The sequence below is a fragment of the Pyrus communis genome, chromosome 10, assembly GCF_041283825.1.
Source record: "Pyrus communis isolate YQ-2024b chromosome 10, ASM4128382v1, whole genome shotgun sequence".
NCBI lineage: Eukaryota > Viridiplantae > Streptophyta > Magnoliopsida > Rosales > Rosaceae > Pyrus > Pyrus communis.
Genome location: NC_142574.1, coordinates 21586042 through 21605291, shown reverse-complemented (window position 1 = coordinate 21605291; position 19250 = coordinate 21586042). Strand labels below are relative to the sequence as shown.

General features: G+C 37.1%; 1 protein-coding gene and 1 pseudogene across 6 annotated transcripts; both read left to right on the top strand.

Annotated features, from left to right (window-relative positions):
• The first annotated feature begins 6021 nt into the window (after positions 1–6021).
• LOC137729979 (F-box/kelch-repeat protein At3g24760 pseudogene) lies at positions 6022–8401 on the top strand (annotated as a pseudogene). The gene is made up of 2 exons (XR_015952628.1): positions 6022–7405; positions 8086–8401. The product of XR_015952628.1 is annotated as an F-box/kelch-repeat protein At3g24760 pseudogene (transcript).
• A 4978-nt stretch (positions 8402–13379) lies between these two features.
• Positions 13380–17536, top strand: LOC137729978 (Alba DNA/RNA-binding protein). Of its 5 annotated transcripts, none has more exons than XM_068469039.2 (9): positions 13426–13674; positions 15067–15147; positions 15235–15323; positions 15511–15585; positions 15752–15861; positions 15946–16092; positions 16257–16319; positions 16723–16839; positions 17011–17536. In XM_068469039.2, the coding sequence occupies exons 1-9, from the start codon at positions 13552–13554 to the stop codon at positions 17223–17225; spliced, it is 1020 nt and encodes a 339-aa protein (XP_068325140.2). In that variant the 5' UTR covers positions 13426–13551; the 3' UTR covers positions 17226–17536. The 5 variants fall into 5 exon arrangements, with proteins under 5 accessions (XP_068325134.2, XP_068325140.2, XP_068325135.2 ...); XM_068469034.2 differs by having other exon boundaries at positions 16888–17536; XM_068469038.2 differs by having other exon boundaries at positions 16723–16863.
• Positions 17537–19250: the final 1714 nt, after the last annotated feature.

Sequence of the window (19250 nt, the reverse complement as noted above, 5' to 3'; positions counted from 1 at the left end):
GTAAAACAAAGGAATGAACTGGACTCACCAACCTAGACGCGTGCTAGGCTGGCTCAAGCTTCCTGGCCCATCCACGTGGCACTATCTCCCACTTGTTTGCTGGGAATTATGAGCCTAACGGCTCTTTTTCTAACCGTGCGGCCACAATCAATTGAGCTATTGGTTGATTCAATGGTCCACGTTCAAATCTTTTGTTTAGTTTTATATTTATATATGTATTAAATACAACGGCTGAGATCGAATATAATCAAATTTAACGGTAAAAAAAAAAAATCTAACGGTTCAAATTTAAATCCGACGGCTAAAATAATTAAAAAATTATTTAACTTAAAATTCTTTAAGTCATTTTAAAAATATTTTCAAACGATCTTGCATATTAAATGAATATGTGTATTATAAACAAATTCCAGATTTTTAGGTGTATATTTTCCTGCTGCTGGACCAGTTCAAGATTCTAGAAAAACACCCGGGCCAATGGGATAATGACCAACCAAGTATGCTTCAAAATTTTGGGAAATAATATATCACTTTTTTTTGCTTCAAAGTCTTGAATATGATGTGTCACTTTTCTTGCTTCAAAGCCCTGAAAATGATGTCACTTTTCTTTGTTAAGTCGGTGGAAAATAGCCTATGGCGCTTTAGTGTATCCACGGAAAACAATTATATCTAGGCACTCTAGTCCTAGTTTGTTTATCACATATTCTTCACCCTTCTAATAACTAATTATTAAATTCATTAACGCTATTTCTCTAAAAATTGTGGAAAATAATCTCAAACGTTTGACCCAATTTAATTCTAATTCAGTTCTCTAATTATTGTGATTGCTTGAACTAACCTCAATAACTTAACTTTTAACTTCACTTGAGTTTCAATTGAGCTTTGGTTGAATCTATTTTAGAGTCTACTTGAGAATACTTATGTAGTAGAAGTGTTTTTATTAAAAGCAACAGTAAGATATTTATTAAAAATTCAAGTGTTTTCTAACAACTAACATGAAGGCGCTTTCTAGAAAAGCACTTCAAAGTGCTTTTTATTACATAAAAGTGTTTTTATGACCGGTTTTTCAATGTGCCGGAATATGGAGTAGTACACCGCATGTCATTATACAAGTAAAGTTTCATTTTTCATATATTCTTTTGTTTGTATAATAACATATAGTGTACTACCCACTATCCTATATTTCGAACACATTAAAAAATCTCTCAAGAATTAGGCGAATCTGCTTTTCAAACCACCAAAATTGGACCCATTACTCATTTGGTAATTTAGTCCCACAGGATAATTTTCTTGTACTTGTGATTTCTTGAGTGCAATAATAAAATCTGTAAGCTAGGAGTAGCTAAGATTTCGTCTCCTTTCCAATTTCCATTAACAAACAAAAACAAGAGAACAAAAGTTGGTTTTCCCATTTTTCAAACAACAATTACTCTCCATTTCGTGCATCTAAGTAGGTTATAATTTTCAGATTCACTAATTTCACTGCAAACAATCTACTCCAAACCAAAAGAATAAGTATGAAACAAGCTGTATAAACAACCACATTTTAGTAATATAAGGTATTTAATTTAGGAAAATACCTACAAATAGGACAATTTCTTAATTATGGATAGAAATATGATATTTCAAATATGCACACGGCATGCACAACAATCGAACATAAATAGGATTTACCTACACCTTGAAATGACTTAATTGTTTTCATATATAAATGGGTTATTTCCTCTGATTTTCTTATCTTCTCTCTCTACTTTCTCTCTCTCTTTCCCTCTTCTCTCACTTTCTCCCTCACGCACTCTCTTCCTTTCTCACTGTGCATACATGGTGCATAGTCATCCCAACCAATACCGTCCAAATCGAAGCCACCACTAGTTTCATCTCGTCCTCACGATTCCAAAACACCTAGCCTAGTCACGAATCTCATCCCTGATTGTTAGGATCAAAACTCAAGCAAGCCACGAGTTTTTCAGCAACATGGCAAATAATCGAGGCTCAGGACTAGGGCTGGGCAAACGAGTAGAGGAATCGTGGGTTGAGGCAGGTAATCACGGTTCGAGGCAGGTACGAGGCGGTTCCTAATATTTTAGAGAACAAATGGGGCAGGCTGGGCCAGGCCCTTTTCATTTATAGGGCCGGCCAAGTCCAGATACTTAGAAAAACGGGTACTCGGACTGACCCGTTTCTAATTATAATGAACGGTCGAGATTAAATGATAACCTATCATCCAATCTCAACCTTTGGTTTCAACCCTAGTGAATTCCTCCCGAGTTCCAAAATCAGACTCTTAAACCTTTTCCCTCAGTCCCTCGACTCCCTCGCCTCCAACTCTTAAATTCTCAACCGTCTTCTCCTCCTCACAGTGCCCACTCACCTCACTTTACTGATGTTGTCGCTCAGCCCCGCCACCACTTCACCGAAGCCTTTGTACTCTTCAGGCAGTCTTAGATTTGTAGTGCCGGTAAAGTTTTTCGTTCGATACCACGTCTCAGATGCTGAGTCAAAGATCTGAAGGAATACCAACGAGGGTCTTGATGTCGGAGATCGAGTCAAAGATCTGGATGAGCAAGTCCGGGCACCAACTCCCTTCTTTCGACGACTTTGGCGCCATCGCAAGGCCTCGCGCTCCTGGCATCTAATGATGCTGTTTTCACGGAGGAAGACTTTGTAAGTAATTTGAGGATCAGCGAGAGTAGAAAGCATGGCCAAGCCTCAAAAGCCAGCCAATTAGGGTAATTCCTTTTCCATTTTCTTTAATTTATGTGTAATGCTTGCTGATGCCAAGAAATTGAGACTTAGGGTTCTGATTTTCTTTAATTCTATGTAATTTCAGTGTACGATTTAACTGATTCGATTTGCCGATTTGGTTATTTGTGAGATTGGTTTATTGTAGTTTTGTGTGTAAGAGTAATGGGTTATGTTAGAAACTATGGATCTGAGATTTCATGGTTTGCTTATTTCGGGACATGCATGGAAGAATCATTAACATGTGCGGAGTATATACATTGATTTGGTTGTGTTTAAACACATGTAGTGCAAAAATGTTTGTAGGATTTGTTTTTTTGTGTTCTAAGTAGTGCAAATGAGTGTCTAAAATGGTTGGTTTTGCTTCTGCTTCTGCTTAGCAGATCGGTACCGTTCCCAAACTGAAAAGAAAAAAAAAAGTAATTAGACCCGTTGACCCATCCTGAACCGGCCCGTTTGAAACGGGTCAGGTTAGGTCTGGTTCCTAAACTAAAAACCTTATACCCAACCTGACCCGACCTGCTACATTTTAAAATGGGTAGGTCCAGGTTCCTCCAAATTTAAGCTCGGCCCAACCCTGCCCAGCCCTACTCAAGACCACCACCATTGGACTCACATCGAGAGTGGGAACAAAGCCCAGTCATTAACTATTGGTGCACAAAACCCATTTGTTTTTTGCTCTCTTCCTTCCAATATTTGCATATTAGTGGGATTAAAGAAGTGAGCTTTTTCATATTTGGGGAAGAGAAAGGGAGAATAAACCCAGAAGTTGTATGAAGTAATAGTGAAACAAAATTTAATCAATTCTCCCTCTTCTATATCATAGGATTTAATTGTGATGGTGTTTACTAAAAATTGGCAAAAATTGGTGTCTTGTTGGATGAATTTTTCAAGATATGCTCATGTGTGTACACAATATGCATATGATATGCTCATAGATCTGAGCCAATCCAAAAACCCAGAGCTCACAACTCTCTCTTCGAAATCAAAAAAATGACATCATCACTTATGACGTCACCAACATATACACTATATGCACGCCACATGCACAGAATTTGTGTAGCACATGCACATGATATGCACAGAACTAGACATCGCGCAACGAGCTACTTTTCACATTAATAAGAAACTTTAACGGCAACCTATTGCTATAGTGGATACAATTAAAACATAATTGTTACATATATAAGGTTACAGTGGCGGTTTGAAAAATCTTGTTATGTATATCATTCACCAATTAACCGTGCAGATGGAAAACATGATACTCGTTGTCATTATTTCATGGACACGCATGACCATTAACGTCCTCTAAGCTTTATTAATTTTGTTTTTCGCTAAAGCCGACTAAGTTGTGGTCATACTCACTAAATTCTGAGGCACAACATACATGCATCATAACTAGTGAACATTTTCGCTTCTCATATTAAGATGTAGCCATGCACACCATATGCACATTACGGAAAATTTTTTGCAATTGAACACTTGAACCAAAAATTGTTCCATCCCAATTTTGTAGCACGTCAAAACTTAAATTTATTCCACAACCTATAGGCCCCAACATGAAACACGAACCCTAATTTAACTTCTAAGTATTAATTCATCTTACAAACAACTCATTTAATGACTGGGCTTCTAAGTATTTAACTTCATATCTGTAAGCATATCATGTGCATGTCGTGTACATAGAATGAGCAAATCTTGAAAAATTCATCCAACAAAACACCAACATTTAATGACTAGGCTTTGTTCCTACCCTCAATACGAGTCCAGTGGTGGTGGTCTCAAGCCTCGATTTGTTTGTTGTGTTGCCGGAAAATGGCCGAAAAACTCGTGGCCTGCTTGAGTCAATCCCAACAATCAGAGATGAGATTCGTGACAAGGCTAGGTGCTTTGGACTCATGAGGATGAGATATAATTGGTGGTGGCTTCGATTTGGACAGTGTGTGGTCGGGATGACAGTGCACCGTGTGTGCACAGTGAGAAGGGAAGAGAGAGTACGTGAGGCAAAAAGTGAGAGAAGAGAGAGGAAGGGAAAGAGAGATAGTAGAGAGAGAAATCAGAAAATAGGACGAAATAACCCATTTATATGTCGGTATTTTAGTAATTTCCATTTTGTACATAGCCGGTTTGTCCTATTTTTGTCTCAAGATTAAGAAATTGTCCCATTTTTAGGTATTTCGCTTTAATTTATGACTTTATCTTGCTAAAGTATGATTTTACACTCTTAATCTGGGTAGTTATTTTCTGTTGTGTTGTTCATATACACAGTCTAGTAACACAATCCTAACAAGAAAAGATACAAATATTATTAACAACTGCTGATGCACGTATAAATAGTTATCAACTATTAATGCGTTACGATACATATTAACAATAATTGTTGACAATCACTTATGTGCATGTGCAACTCACATAAGCTGAATAAAAAATAGGCCTAAAAAATAACCATTAATGACATTGAGAAGTAGTCTTACAACATTTTTCCTCTTATTTTTAGGGAATTGTTATTGGCACTTCAAAAATATCATTCTACACTCCAAACTTTCTTTATTTGGAAAGAAAAATACACTTGTGAGGAGTGTAGAATGAGATTTTAGGAGTGCCAATAAAACTTCCCTATTTTTATTGGCTAATGAAAAGGTCTTTAGCAAGTAGTCTTTTACCACAGTGGTAGAAAGGTGTTGAGTTATTGTATGACGGCGTGGGTTTCGAACCCTGTCGGTGGTTAATCTAACAAAATCTATTTTTTTGACAAAAAAAAAATGTCTCTTTAATTTTCAAGAAGACTTTAAAACAAGAATAGTTTTTTGCAATAAGAAATGCTAAGAAGAGTCTCTTAAAATGAAAATTTTTCATAGATTCTCTTTCACCTCACAATTTAATGTTAGTTTTTGTTCCCATGCTATAAAACATTGTGAAAAAAATATGACGTGCCAATGAGTCTATGAAGAGTCCTATTTTTATGAAAGTCTCATTAGCATTTCTCTTTTGCAATATTAATGATCCATGGCATTAGATCAAGAGATCATGACTCAAATATGACTTTAGATATTGTTGAATTTTGTTAGAATAAATGTAAGTAGTGTTATAATATGTTTGAATACAAAACTTAAAAAAAAAAAAAAAAAAAAAAAAACTTAAAGTCAATATAAATAAACAAGTGCATTACCAAACTAAAAACATCGCATTTTGTTTTTGACCCAAAAAAAAAAATAATAATAAAAAGACTAAAATCATCGCATAACGTTGTAAGTCTCTACAGTCTACTGTATTCTTTTTACGAGTAAGTAGTATTAATGGATACTGATGAGAAATATGGAGGGAAAAAGGGAGGACGGAGAATCTGTGAGTTAATCTTCCGATAAAGTCAAACTCCACCTCCATCAAACAACTACCTACCCCTCGGTCCCCTCCTCTCCTTTCTCCTCCAACCTCTTCTCTCAATTCTGTTTGACTCGGTTCAATCCACCCCACAAATGACGGAAATCAGCAGCCTCAGCTCTGACATGACGGAGCTCATCCTTTCCTACCTCCCCATCCCCACCCTCATTCGCGCCTCCGCCGTCTGCAAGCACTGGCATTCCCTCATCTCCTCCTCCACCTTCTCCTCCTTACACTCCCATAAATACCCTTGGTTCTTCCTTTACAGCATCCACAATACCTCCTCCAACTTCAACCAGTCGTTCGCCTTCAACCCTTTCTCCAACCTCTGGTTCCGCCTCCCCTCGCCCACCTTCCCCTCCCAATCCTCCTCTTTCTTCGGCGCCGACGACTTCTTCCTCATCACCGCCCCCCTTTTCACCTTCTCTCCTATTCTCAAGCACCACTGGCTTTCCACCTCCCTTCTCCGATTTTCCCGCATCAACCCCCTTGTTGGCGTCGATTCTCCCCCCCTCCTCCTCCCCCATCCCTAGTTTCGTCGTCGTCGGCGGCGTCCGATTCATCAACAATTTGGTTGACATCGATGACCGTTTGGATGTCGAGATTTACAACCCCGATTCCTGGCTCCTATGCCCTCCCTTCCCCGCCGATTTCCGCTCCGGAAACTCGTCCCAGTCGCTCTCCTCCGCCTTCTTCAAGCGCCGGTTCTACGTCTTCGGAATCTACTCCTGCTTCGTTGCGTCTTTTGATCTCCGCACCCGTGCGTGGAGCGATGTCTAGACCCTCCACCCGCCCGGTGTCGTCTTCTCCTTCCTGATTTCCTCCACCAACCACCTCATCCTCACCGGAATATGCAACGGCCTTCTCGGGCCCTCTTTCAACCTGTGGAAGGTGGAGGAGACCACAATAGAGTTCAGTGAGATCGCCATCATGCCGCAGGACTTGTTGTATGGATTGGTCGACGGCGATGAGGAAGACAAGTTTGCTAGCTTGAAGTGTGTGGGATTGGGAAATCTTATATACGTGTTCAATGAGGAGTATCATAAAAAGTATCCGGCTTGTGTTTGTGAGATTGGTTCCGATGACAATGGTGGACCTTCGGGGAAGTATAGCTGGAGGAGAATGCCCCAATTGCCTTCCCCTGTTAATAAATTCCATAAAGTTGTCAGCTTTTCTTCGACGGTTTCGCTCCGTAATATCCTTCGCGGCGAAGGGGAGGGCGAGGGGGACGGTGTTGGCGATTTGCAGCCTATGTTGGAATAATGTTGCCCTCCTCGGTTTGATGGTATGAATTCATCAATTTTCATAATTTGTTCTTCATTGATATCATCTTAAGATTGTTTGATTTTGCAATTGCTGTTTTGGTGGGTTTGATTTTGTTAAGTAGGATTCGATTTCATTCACTGTGATGCTTCTTGATTGAATTAACAATGGGTTTTATGCCAAATTAAGTTTAGATCAGTAGCTTATGTGACTAGTTCAAGCATGCCCGATTAGTGTTAATTACCCGTTTTAAGCGGAAAACACAGTATAAACAGTGTGCGGTTACTGCTCCTTGATATGGATCGTGCTCATTTGTATTGGTGACACATCATTTAGTTTGCAATTTTAGTTTCCAAATTTAGTCTCCCTAACATTACTCTGCGGAGATTTTAGCTCTTCAGTCGTGCGTTGAATATCTACTCTACGCTCACGTTATTTGCCGTTGGATAAATTTAATTTTTTGGGTTCATGTACCAACCTACCTCGGTTTTGAATGATGCCTTGAATGATATACTAACATTTAAAGGAAAACTAATGAAAATGGCTTGAAAACTTTGAGTTTTAATGATAAGGACAAAATAAAAGGTAAAGTGAATAGTACCATGATTGACTTTTTAAGGTAAAAATGTGGTTTTTCGTTAAAGTGAACAGTACTGTAGACTTTTCGTTAGAATTCCCAACATTTGCAGTCTTTTTTGACAGCAATGCACATGAGAAAGATGCAAGATCAAACACTTGGTCAGGAAACTTCCATACAAGAGATGGAGGAATTGAATCGGAGGAGTATTGTCAACGTCCTCTGCGTTATCTGCCAACTCGCGCGGTTATTAACATCATAGTTCCTTGTATTGTTCGGTGTAGTTTTCCAGAATTTGTAAAATATGTACTGTTATCTACATGTTATTGTATTGATCTTCAATTTGATGTGGTTGTGTGTAGTAATATATTCGTGACCCTAGTATTTGGTAAACATTTTGTAATCGGTGGTTTTGGTTTCGATGAAATTGTTTAAACTTCCTAATGGACTAGTCATAACAAGTTGGTTTCAATTTGCCTTTTGCGAGAATCAAATATAAGATTTATCACGGAAGATGAATACTACTCGACCGTATTACTAATGAAAATAGAAACGCATATCAGATGTCGTGGTTTGACTATTAATAATATTGTTAAGGCGATTTGGGAAATTTTGGGAATTCTTCAATTGAATATTGAAGAAGAAAAAAAAACCCTTATAGCGACTCAATCCGATAATTGTCCGGGTAATTAGTATTAAAAAATTATTTTTAATAAGTAAATAAAAATAATATTATTTTCTTTTTTTGTCTCATTTCCTCCGTCCTAATTCATCACTCTCCCATCTCCCTCATTTTCTTCCTCTCTCACCATCCGTCCCTCCCTCCCTCGCTCCGTTTGTCTCTCCCTCTCCCTCTCGAAACGCATAGCCACTTTGTCTTCTAAACCAGATTTCTCGACGGCAGAGAAGCCGGACTCCTCCCTCGATCACCATCTCCTACTAATGCACCGTCACCTGCAAAAAATTTTGTCAACATATGATTTGGGTGAGCTAAAGCTGTTTTTGTTGGAGCAAAGGGATTGAATCACCGAATTGCCGTTGCAATTGGAACTAGTGGAGTTGCTCTTATAGAAAATTCATTTTAGCCAAATAACTAGATATGATTGTTTTATTATAAAAAATGTTCCATCAACTATTACGAAATTATATTTTTATCCCTTGCATTTCCAAATTTACAATTGTATCAATCTGTCGTCTAAAATTTTATTTTGTATTGGTTAACTTTATCCATTAAATATTAATTATTATTCTATAATATCGACGTGATATCAATAATATGAGATAGAATGATTAAAATTATATCTATGATCAAAAGTTATTGAGTAACATAATTGACAAATTCAGGTAACGTGAGACACTAATCTGACTCGGTAGCAAAAGTAAAAATAAAGTGATACTTAAACTACTGTTCTGGAGGTACTTTGATAAATAAGTCATATATTATTCAATTCCTCTAATTTAAAGGCGTATCATGTCATTGCATGAACCCACAACATGTCATATATTGATAAATAAGTCATATATTATTCAATTCCTCTAATTTTTGTACAAGACCCATGATATACAAGAATTTATGTCAATCACAACGAGGTGGTTCCCAACCGCACCAACAGATACTGGTACCAAATAGGTGGTCCTATCCATTAAATTCACCCAATCATTTAATCAGAACTTTTGAAATTTGATCTAACGACTAAAGTTATTATAACTTTTAAAGAAGCCATTATTTATAGTCGTTGGATCAAATTTTAAGAGCGCGAATTGATTGATTGGGTGGATTTGATGAAAGGGATCCGGAGAGGATCTATTTCCAAGTTGAAAACATCACTTCCATGATAGCTGTTACAAAAGGAGTAGAATTATCTTCCCTCATATTCTCATCTCCTTCTCTCTCTTCCTCTCGCACTTTCCTTTTTGTCTTTTTGTTCTTATAAAAATATCAATTTAAAATGTTGACATAATTTAATCATAATTATTCAAGTATGAGGGGATGAAAAGAGAGAGATTATGAAGGGTCATAATCCTCCTCCGTTGCAAAATCCACCACCCATCCCATCCTAGCTCAAAAACTCATCAATATAATTAATCAATTTCTAAATTATGGAGTAGATTCTAAAGAGATTCTGCTTTTTCATGAATTTATCTTGAATCGGAATCTTCTGGCTCAACTTTGTCCCTGTTTTGCTGAGGGGGCAACCCCATTTTTCACCATAAATTGGTCAAAATATACAGAATTTCTTATTTTTTGTGAAGGATTAGAACTCAAGTTATTGATACAGAATTTCTTATTTTTTATGAAGGATTAGAACTCAAGTTATTGATAATTCCTCAATTGCATGGTTCACATTAACAATGAAGAAGCTGCAAAGTTGATATCCCCGGAAGGCGACTAAAAATGAGAAAATTACTTGGTGTTAACAAAAAAGAGGAGTCATTACGGACTTATGAATAATTCGAGGATAATTTTGGTTGCGGTCCCTCAATTGTTTGCTTGGAATCTTATTTAGCCAAATATTTTGATCAAAGTCTAACATTTAAACGGTGCATCATTTAGGGAATTTAACTCCTGTATTTATCAAATTTATAACCCACAAATTATGAAATTTAAACAAATTCAAATTGTATTTTGAAAATATAATAATTTCTTAAAATCAATGACAAAATAATATTGTTCTTCACATAGTTTTTGCAAAAAAAAAAAAAATACTCACATAACTATTGATATATTTTAAAACACAAAATAAATTCATGTATTAGTATGGGTACATTCATAAATGTCACATCCCAACCCGGGCTCCACCACATCTCGGGCTCAACTTTGCCGTAGCACGATATTATCAACTTTGGGCCCCAACCACACCCTCACTGTTTTGTTTCTGGGAACTCACACGAGAACTTTCCACCACATCCAAGGCTCGACTCTGCCGTAGCACGATATTGTCCGCTTTGGGCCCCGACCACACCCTCACGGTTTTGTTTTTGGGAAATCACACGAGTTCCCAGTGGGTCACCCATCTTGGGATTGCTCTTGTGCGAACTCGCTTAACTTCGGAGTTCCAATGAAGCCAGTGAGCTCCTAAAAGGTCTCGTGCTAAAGGAGGTAGGCATGTACATATAAGGCATAGATGATCATCTCTCTTGGGCGATGTGGGATCTAACAATAAATAAAAAATATGAGTACAAATTAAATTAAAACATATGGTTGCATATCAAAATTTAAAATTAAAGGTACAAATCAAAGTATAAAAAAATGGACATAAAAAAAAAATTATACACATATGGGTATGAATTAAAGCTAAAAGAATATTGGTACAAAATTTAAAAGATAAGTACAATTAAATTAAAAAATATGGGTTCATATCAAAAATTAAAATTATGGGTACAAATTAAAGGTGTTGTTGTTTTTTATTTTATTTTAAATATGAGTACAAAACAGTGTTCTAAAAATCAGCCTAGACGGCGTTTAGGCACTGGGCGATGGCTAGCCACCGGAATTAACTCTTAATCGGAAGGAAAATTGGCAAAGGGATTAGGCGAGGGTCAAGGCGGCCGACTGGTTGGCCTAGACGGTTTGGAATCTCAAATTTTTTTTTATTTTTGAACTTGAGAAATGATGAATGAATTGCGTTCAAAACTTTTTGGGTTGCTGGTTCTGTGTTCTTACGAAGACGAAAAAGGAAGAAGATGAGAAAATAAGTTTCTCTCTCTTCTTTTCATTCACGTGACCACTCTCAAACTTTTCTATTTAATTTTGTCGAATCACATTTGGACAGCTAGCATCAATATGATTTTTCAAGGGAAAAAAAAGAGCTATCAGTACCTAGCTATTGATTGTTCTCATAAAAAAAAAAAAAACATGGATGTGAGTCCCTAGGTGTACTTTTGCTATTAAGTATTGGTGTAGCTCCCCATCTCTATGCGTCTGATGTCCCACTTTGCATTCTACACCCACATATTTGACACCTTTATCTCTTTAAAGTCTATATTACACTCTTGCATTATATTATTTTATTATTTTTCTTTTTATGATCGGAATAAGATCAGCTTATATTATACTCTTATATTAGATATGCGTGTGTGTATATATATATATATATATATTTTTTTTTTAAAACGTCTTCCTCAATATTTAATCATTTACTATAAAATAAATTTAACTAATTCATATGGTATATAATATATTTATTTCAAGATATACAAGAATAATTTTTTGTAAGTGTCAATATGCACTTATTTACAAGATATAAAAGAAATTTACCTAAATTCGCTTAGGCCGCCTAGACCTCGTTTAGCCGCCTAGGCACTAGGCACCAGCCGGCCGCCCGACTAGCGCCTAGCGTTTTTTAGAACATTGGTACATAAATAAATATGAAGTACATTAGTACATATAAAAATTTAAAATTATGGGTACAAATCAATGTCTAAAAAATATATGGCATAAAAAGAAATTAGAAACATATGGGTATAAATTAAAATTAAAAGAATATTGGTACAAGATTAAAATTATGGGTCGAAAATTAAAGTTTTCAACCTATTAAAAATATATGGTACAAATTAAAAATAAAAATATGTGAAAATACTAAAATAATATATTTTATAGAATAAGTATTTCAAATTTAAAATTGAAATTATTTAATATTCAAATCATGATGTGGAAGTTAAATAATTTTGATTAAAAAAAAAAGAAAAGGAAAAAGAATAAGGTTTAATTAATAAAAATGAAAATAAGGACGAAAATGGGTTGATTAGAGGATTCAAAGTTCTACAAATGACTTGAGAGTTTAAATCTACTTCAATATTTGTTCATGTCATTATTTAATGCTAGTGACTTAACAAATGTTCATGATTCATAATGTTAGGTGTTATTTGGAAGATTTTAAAAGGTTGGGTAGTTATTCATGTTTTAACTTCTTTTTTCTTTTTTTCTTTTTTTTTTTTATTATAAAGAAAGAGGTAGTCACACACTTGTTTTTACCATCCATACACTCTTGTTAATTTAGAGACACGTATCTTTTTCAATTTATTCGATTCAACGACAGAATACTAAGAGGGGGTGTTTAAAAAGTAAAAAAAAATGGAGGACAAGGATCCTCTCTGGATCCTCTTTGTAGGAATTTAGAGGATCAATCAATCGTGTCCGTTCATCATACATCGTGTGGTCAGTTTTCACTAAATACTATTTATATTTAATTTAAAATTTAAAATTTAAAATAATTTGTAATCACACGATATTAGATAAACATACACGATTAAATGATCATTTGAATCCTTACAAATAGCATCCGGAGCGGATCCTATTCCAAAAATAGATGTGTGGAGCACCACCCCTTATCAACTGTGCAGTGATACGTGGAGGCACACGATGAGTTGGAACATGTACGCTACTAAACCCTGGCTGTCGATTTGTGAAATATGGAGCGAAATCGAATTGGGCTTGGGCTTTTGAAAACCAAAATTTCGCCCTTTTTTTAACCGCTTCCCGTTCATACTTTGTCTCTCTCCTCTCTTCAGTGTTCTCTGACTCTCTCGCTCCTCCGCTAGGGTTTTATAGGGTTTTCTGTTTCTCCCAAATCCAAAAGTTCCGAAACGCCATGGAAAAGTTTCAGAGAGTCGAGAAGCCGAGGCCCGAATTGCCCATCAACGAGAACGAGATCCGCATCACCACCCAAGGCGCTATCAGAAACTACATCAGCTATGCCACCACTCTGCTGCAGGTTCATCTTCTCTCCCTTCGAGCGTCGTCGTGTTTTTTTATATTGATTCATTCTTTTGTATTTTTGGTTTCTGGGTATTTTTGCATGTCTTTGTTTTTGCATTGGGTTTTGTCCTTTCGGTTTATTGGGTTGTTTTTGCTTCCAATATGGATGGATTTTTCGCCCATTTTGTTATTTGTGGGTATTTGGTCTTGGTTGTTTGGTAATGATAAATGCATTTGGTAATGATAAATGCATTTGAATGTTGTTTTATGGACTTTTCTGGTTGTTTGTTATGGTTGAAATTTGAATCACATGAATGTAGCTGTTGTTATTGTTTAAATTGATGGTCTCGGCTAAGTTTTTGTTACTTGTATGCGGAAAGTCCTTCATGATTGTTAATTCGTGTTGGCGTGGGAGATGCTAGCCGATAGGTCTTGACTGAAAAAATGTCCATTGACAGTTTTAGTTTTTTGGGAATGCCAGTTATCAATTATTTACGTCAGAATAGTTCTATTGACTTCAGTGAGGAGTTGGGTAGACTTAGTTTTCATGTTTGCGTCAATAATTCAGTTTACTGGACAACCCGTGTTGTATGCAGTATTGCAAATCTAGTTGTGTAGTTGTTTGCATCATACGCAATGTCATTGGTTATAGACCAATTAGGCTGAGAGTTCAGTGAAGGCTGAAGCTGTGAAAAAGGATAATCAATGTTCCAAAATTGTGGTTGTAAAGACATGAGTGAACTTTTGAATTATGGTTCTTAATGCCGATAATTTCTCTCCAACAAGTACACAAGGCCCTTTTTGGTATGAATGGTACTTTCCATTTTGTGATGGATTCTCCACCTGGGAAGGGTTTCCTTTAGTGTACTTGTCAAAATCTATCAACGAGGCGGTTAACTGTTTTTAGTCACAATAAGGCCTTACAAGAGTTTGGTTGACCCCTGTATTCAATCAGGGTTCAGCCTTTCTGTGGGTGAATATACCTTTGACGCTTGGCCGAAACACATTGACATGATAAGAAAAAATTGTTACATTAACGAGAGTGTTCCATAAACCACTCAGGTAATAAATAATAATAATACTTATTGTGAGAATGGGCAAGAATTCGTACCTATTTACGGCTGTAAGATCAGTATGTACATGTTCTGTTTGAGCTTCTCTTTATGATGTCTCTTTGCTATAACTGTTGTTCTTTTACCTTTTTATGTTCTAGAAATCCTAAGGTTAACTTTATTTTCTCTCCCTGTGTTTTTTTCTGTCAGCTGGTACTCGAAGATCTATGTTATAGAACAAGTGTCTTAAATGATACTTTGTCTGAGTGGTCTGTATGCATGGTTATGGTGATTCATCTATCCTCACATCTGATTTTTTGGAGCTAATCTACCAATTCTGTGGACATTTTTCATAGGATAAGCGCGGAAAAGAAATCGTCTTGAAGGCAATGGGACAGGCAATTAACAAGACAGTTGCAATTGCTGAAATTATAAAGGTCACTATCTCTCTCCCCTCCTGACAACTACCCAACAATCTCTGTCTCTTCATTGCACACTAACCAGCCATTTGTGTTTGAAAACAGAATAGAATTCCCTTGTTGCATCAAGAAACTGCCATCAGCTCTGTAAGCATAACTGATGTGTTTGAACCGATGGAAGAAGGTCTTCTCCCGTAAGTGTCGCAAAATAAATTTCCACTGCACAATTTTGTACGCATGAATATATTTATGGTGATTACTTCGTCCAGTAAGGAAATGGCTTAAACAAATTTTTAGTGTATGCTATGTTCGTATGCATGGTTATTTTCTTTTTCTGCTTAATTAATAATGGGCGTATTAAGTTATAAACATGTGTTGCAGTGTGGAAACGACTCGTCATGTCTCAATGATTTCAATCACATTATCAACTAAGGAGCTAAACACAAATTCTCCTGGGTAAGTTCTGAAATATGTTGGGATCTTCACCAAGGTTGATTTTTAGATTAAGTTTGAAATTCTTCTGCGGTATATGCATAAAAATATTGAGCTTACGGAAACGTGATTCCTGTTCCTTTTCTAGTGCTTTTAATTTTAATATTTTTGACATGTTCCCTTTCCATAGGTATCAAGCCCCATATGTTGCGGATCAATCAAAGCCACAGCCGAAGTACCAACAGCAGCAGCAACCAAAACAAACACGTGTTTCTTACAATGCTGTTAATGAAGGTGATGGTAATGACAACTTATCATGTAGCTTTTATTTTAAGCACGTTTTAATGTTTCAATTTTAACATGCTTCCTTTATTTGGTGGTTAGATTCATATGGCCGAGGACGGGGACGTGGTAGAGGAAGAGGCCGGAATTGGGGCAGGGGTGGAGGAGGGTATGGCAATTATCAAGGCGGATATGGAAATCATCAAGGTCGATCTGGGAACTATCAAGGTGGTTATAGAAACTATCAAGGTACAATAATGAAATCACACAATTATTTTCTACATTGGGGATTTAAGTAATCTCCTTATGGTTTTATGAAGTCCCTCTTTATTATATATACATATATACATGTGTGTGTGTGTATAATTTATATAATATAAATCTGTCCTTGACTTGGACTTCTTTTCTGGTAGATAATGGTGGATATCCAAATCGGGGACAAGGTGGTGGACGTGGTAGGGGTTGGGGTAACCGTGGTAAGTTTACTTAACTTTCTATACAGGGTCTATGCAATAATCAAACTTGTTGATGAGTCTATGCATTCTTTTTAATAATTGCCTGTACAAGGAGAATAAACTGAGCAGCATTTTGGGTTAGGGGACGTTGAGGGATTATTTACAAAAGAGTTGGCCATATTTGAATGGTTGGCATTGTACTCTATTATGAAGAGTGTTGGATTATTGTGTTTTTGTGTTTGCTTTCAATTGGGTGCATGTATTCAATAGTATCCCTATACCTCTCAGTCTGGTGGATACACTTAACCGCTTAAGATGTGTGCTTCAGATATGAATATGTTCTTTGATTGATCTGCATGTGAGCATTGGTCACATATGTGCAATGGACTGACTATTTCAAGCATATTATTTTCTTTTCTTATAGGTTCTGGTGGTGGGTATGAAAGAGGTGCTGGTAGCTATGAAAGAGGTTCTGGCGGTGGGTATGAAAGAGGTTCTGGCGGTGGATATGAAAGAGGTTCTGGCGGTGGGTATGAAAGAGGTTCTGGCGGTGGGTATGAAAGAGGTGCTGGCGGTGGGTATGAAAGAGGCGGTGCTGGCGGTGGGTATGAAAGAGGTGCTGGTGGTGGATATGAAAGAGGTGCTGGTGGTGGATATGAAAGAGGTTCCGGCGGTGGGTATGAAAGAGGTTCCGGCGGTGGGTATGAAAGAGGCAGTGCTGGCAGAGGTTATGAAAGAGGCGGTGCTGGTGGAGGTTATGAAAGAGGTGGTGCTGGTGGAGGTTATGGAAGAGGCGGTGCTGGTGGCTATGAGAGAGGCGGTGCCGGTGGATATGAACGAGGTGGCAGAGGTGGCAGAGGGTACAACCGAGCAAGAGGACGGACGGGTGAGCACACAAGAGGTGATGGAACTGGAAACCAAGTATAATCTAAAATTGGTGATATTTTTTGCTTCAGCTACAATGCATATGCCCTCTGGCCCGTGAGGGTGGGTTTTTATGAGAGTACTGTTTCAATGGCGTGAAATGTGGCCTTTCGATGTTTGGCGTTGTTTAATCAGTTACTATTTTGATGTTTTCCTCCTGCATTGCATTATATTTTTGTGGGTATGGGCAGCCTTGTTTTGGGTCTTGCATGTAGCCGCCGGGTCAAAAAATTGGTCGGTTTTAGTATTGCTGTAATTCTTTTGACATTATTGTATCTAGTGCTTCCTAAAAATATATCTTTATTTCTTTAAAACTAATGTTAACTTCCTATTTACCCATTCGCTCCTTGAAATTCATTTCTACTTCTCGACAAATTACAGTTTGAAATGTGTGAAAACTTTTCCCATGAACTATTGTATGTATTGCTTTCTTCGTGATATCCCGGAGTACCGTAGAAAATCTTCAATGATAACATTTGCTTTGTGCCTTCCAAGGGTTTAAGGACCCTCCAAAATTGCCTTTTCGTTAGTTGCCTTGGCAAACAAGTTTCGACGGACTTCCCAAGTAGGTAAAACCTAGCCCGATAAAGTATGGATAAAGCTCAGATGGTGGTCGACCATGGCCTATATGCTTCCAGGCTTAGGTCAGACCACTCCTGTTCAGTGGAATTTCGAACCATTCTGTATTCATATTCACATGTCATGGACTATCGACCTTATTGTTCTATCTATACGATTTGTATTTCGATTAGGTATATAGTTGTTGATATCGTGTTTATATGCTTGCGAGCGGAGTTCTAGACAGAAAGTAAATGACTATGTGTGTCATTGGGCAGCGTAACACACATCCTTGTACTCCAATACTCGAGAAAAACTTGGGTCAAACTGCATGACTATCCGAAGGGTCAGACCAGCGAACCCACATTGTCAATTACTAACCATGTAAGCTTCCACTAACATATAGACATGATATTGACAATCGAAGTATCGATATCATTAATGGTATGAAAGACATTTATAATCGAGGCCATGTACATATGCTTATCGATATTAATTGGTCAGACCGTCCAATTGATCAGCCGGTTTGACCCAAGTGTTTCTCCTACTCAGTCTGATGAATAATGATCTTTGACCATACTGACAACTACATACCACCTCTACAATAAAAAAGAGTTTAACATGCATCGATGGAGTCCAGTATTAGAAGGGTGGTCAACAGGTGCTCAGTACATTGTAGTCCATAAAATAGCACTCTAAGGTCTTTCACAGTAGTTATGAGCATGATACTTATATATAAAAATCAAGTAGCAGTAGTTATGAGTGTGATACATGTGGAGTAAATACATGTGGAGTAAAAAATAATCAAGAAAAATATGAAAGTGACATGTGAATTTTTGGATTAAAAAGACAAGATTACCCTCGAGGCACACTGGGATTTCTACGCGCAAGCAGTGGGCAATCAAAACCTATTTCATCCATCCTCATCAAATCTTCTTCACAAGGTAAACCCCAAATCATTCATTTCTAATTATATTAATTAGCTAATTAATTGATTTATTACCCAATTAATTTATTAATTAGCTAACAAATTATGAACCACACCCAAAAAACCATCCAAGTGGCCGGTCCCCATCCTCCCAAAGGGCCGGCCATACCCCTATAAATACTACCTCATTTTCTCCAAAACTCAATTCCAACTCTCTTGCAAAATTCTCTAAATTCTCCAAACATTTTTCTCTCAAAATTCTAACTTTGGCATCGGAGGTTCTTCGGCCAAAGCCCACACCCCCCTCCCCCCCTAAATTCATCGTGGGTGCGTGAGGCCATTGGCCTTGACCTAAGGTGTTATTTGTTTTGTAGTTGCAATTTTGTCCAAGAACAAGAAGGAAGAAATTTGCATCCATAAATTGGTGCTTTCATTAAGAGTCTTGATCAAACGCTCGTAGAAGACTCTCGCATTCAAGGTTTTTCATTTTCTTGTTCATTTGTAGATTTTTCCTACGTTCTTATTCTTGGATTTTTTTTCTA

Bases quoted from the DNA above. Each gene is read 5' to 3' on its own strand.
- LOC137729978 (XM_068469032.2), top strand. From the start codon at position 13,552: ATGGAAAAGTTTCAGAGAGTCGAGAAGCCGAGGCCCGAATTGCCCATC. The intron at 13,675-15,066 runs GTTCATCTTCTC...CATTTTTCATAG, and splicing joins ATGCCACCACTCTGCTGCAG to GATAAGCGCGGAAAAGAAAT. The intron at 15,324-15,510 runs GTAAGTGTCGCA...CATGTGTTGCAG, and splicing joins ATGGAAGAAGGTCTTCTCCC to TGTGGAAACGACTCGTCATG.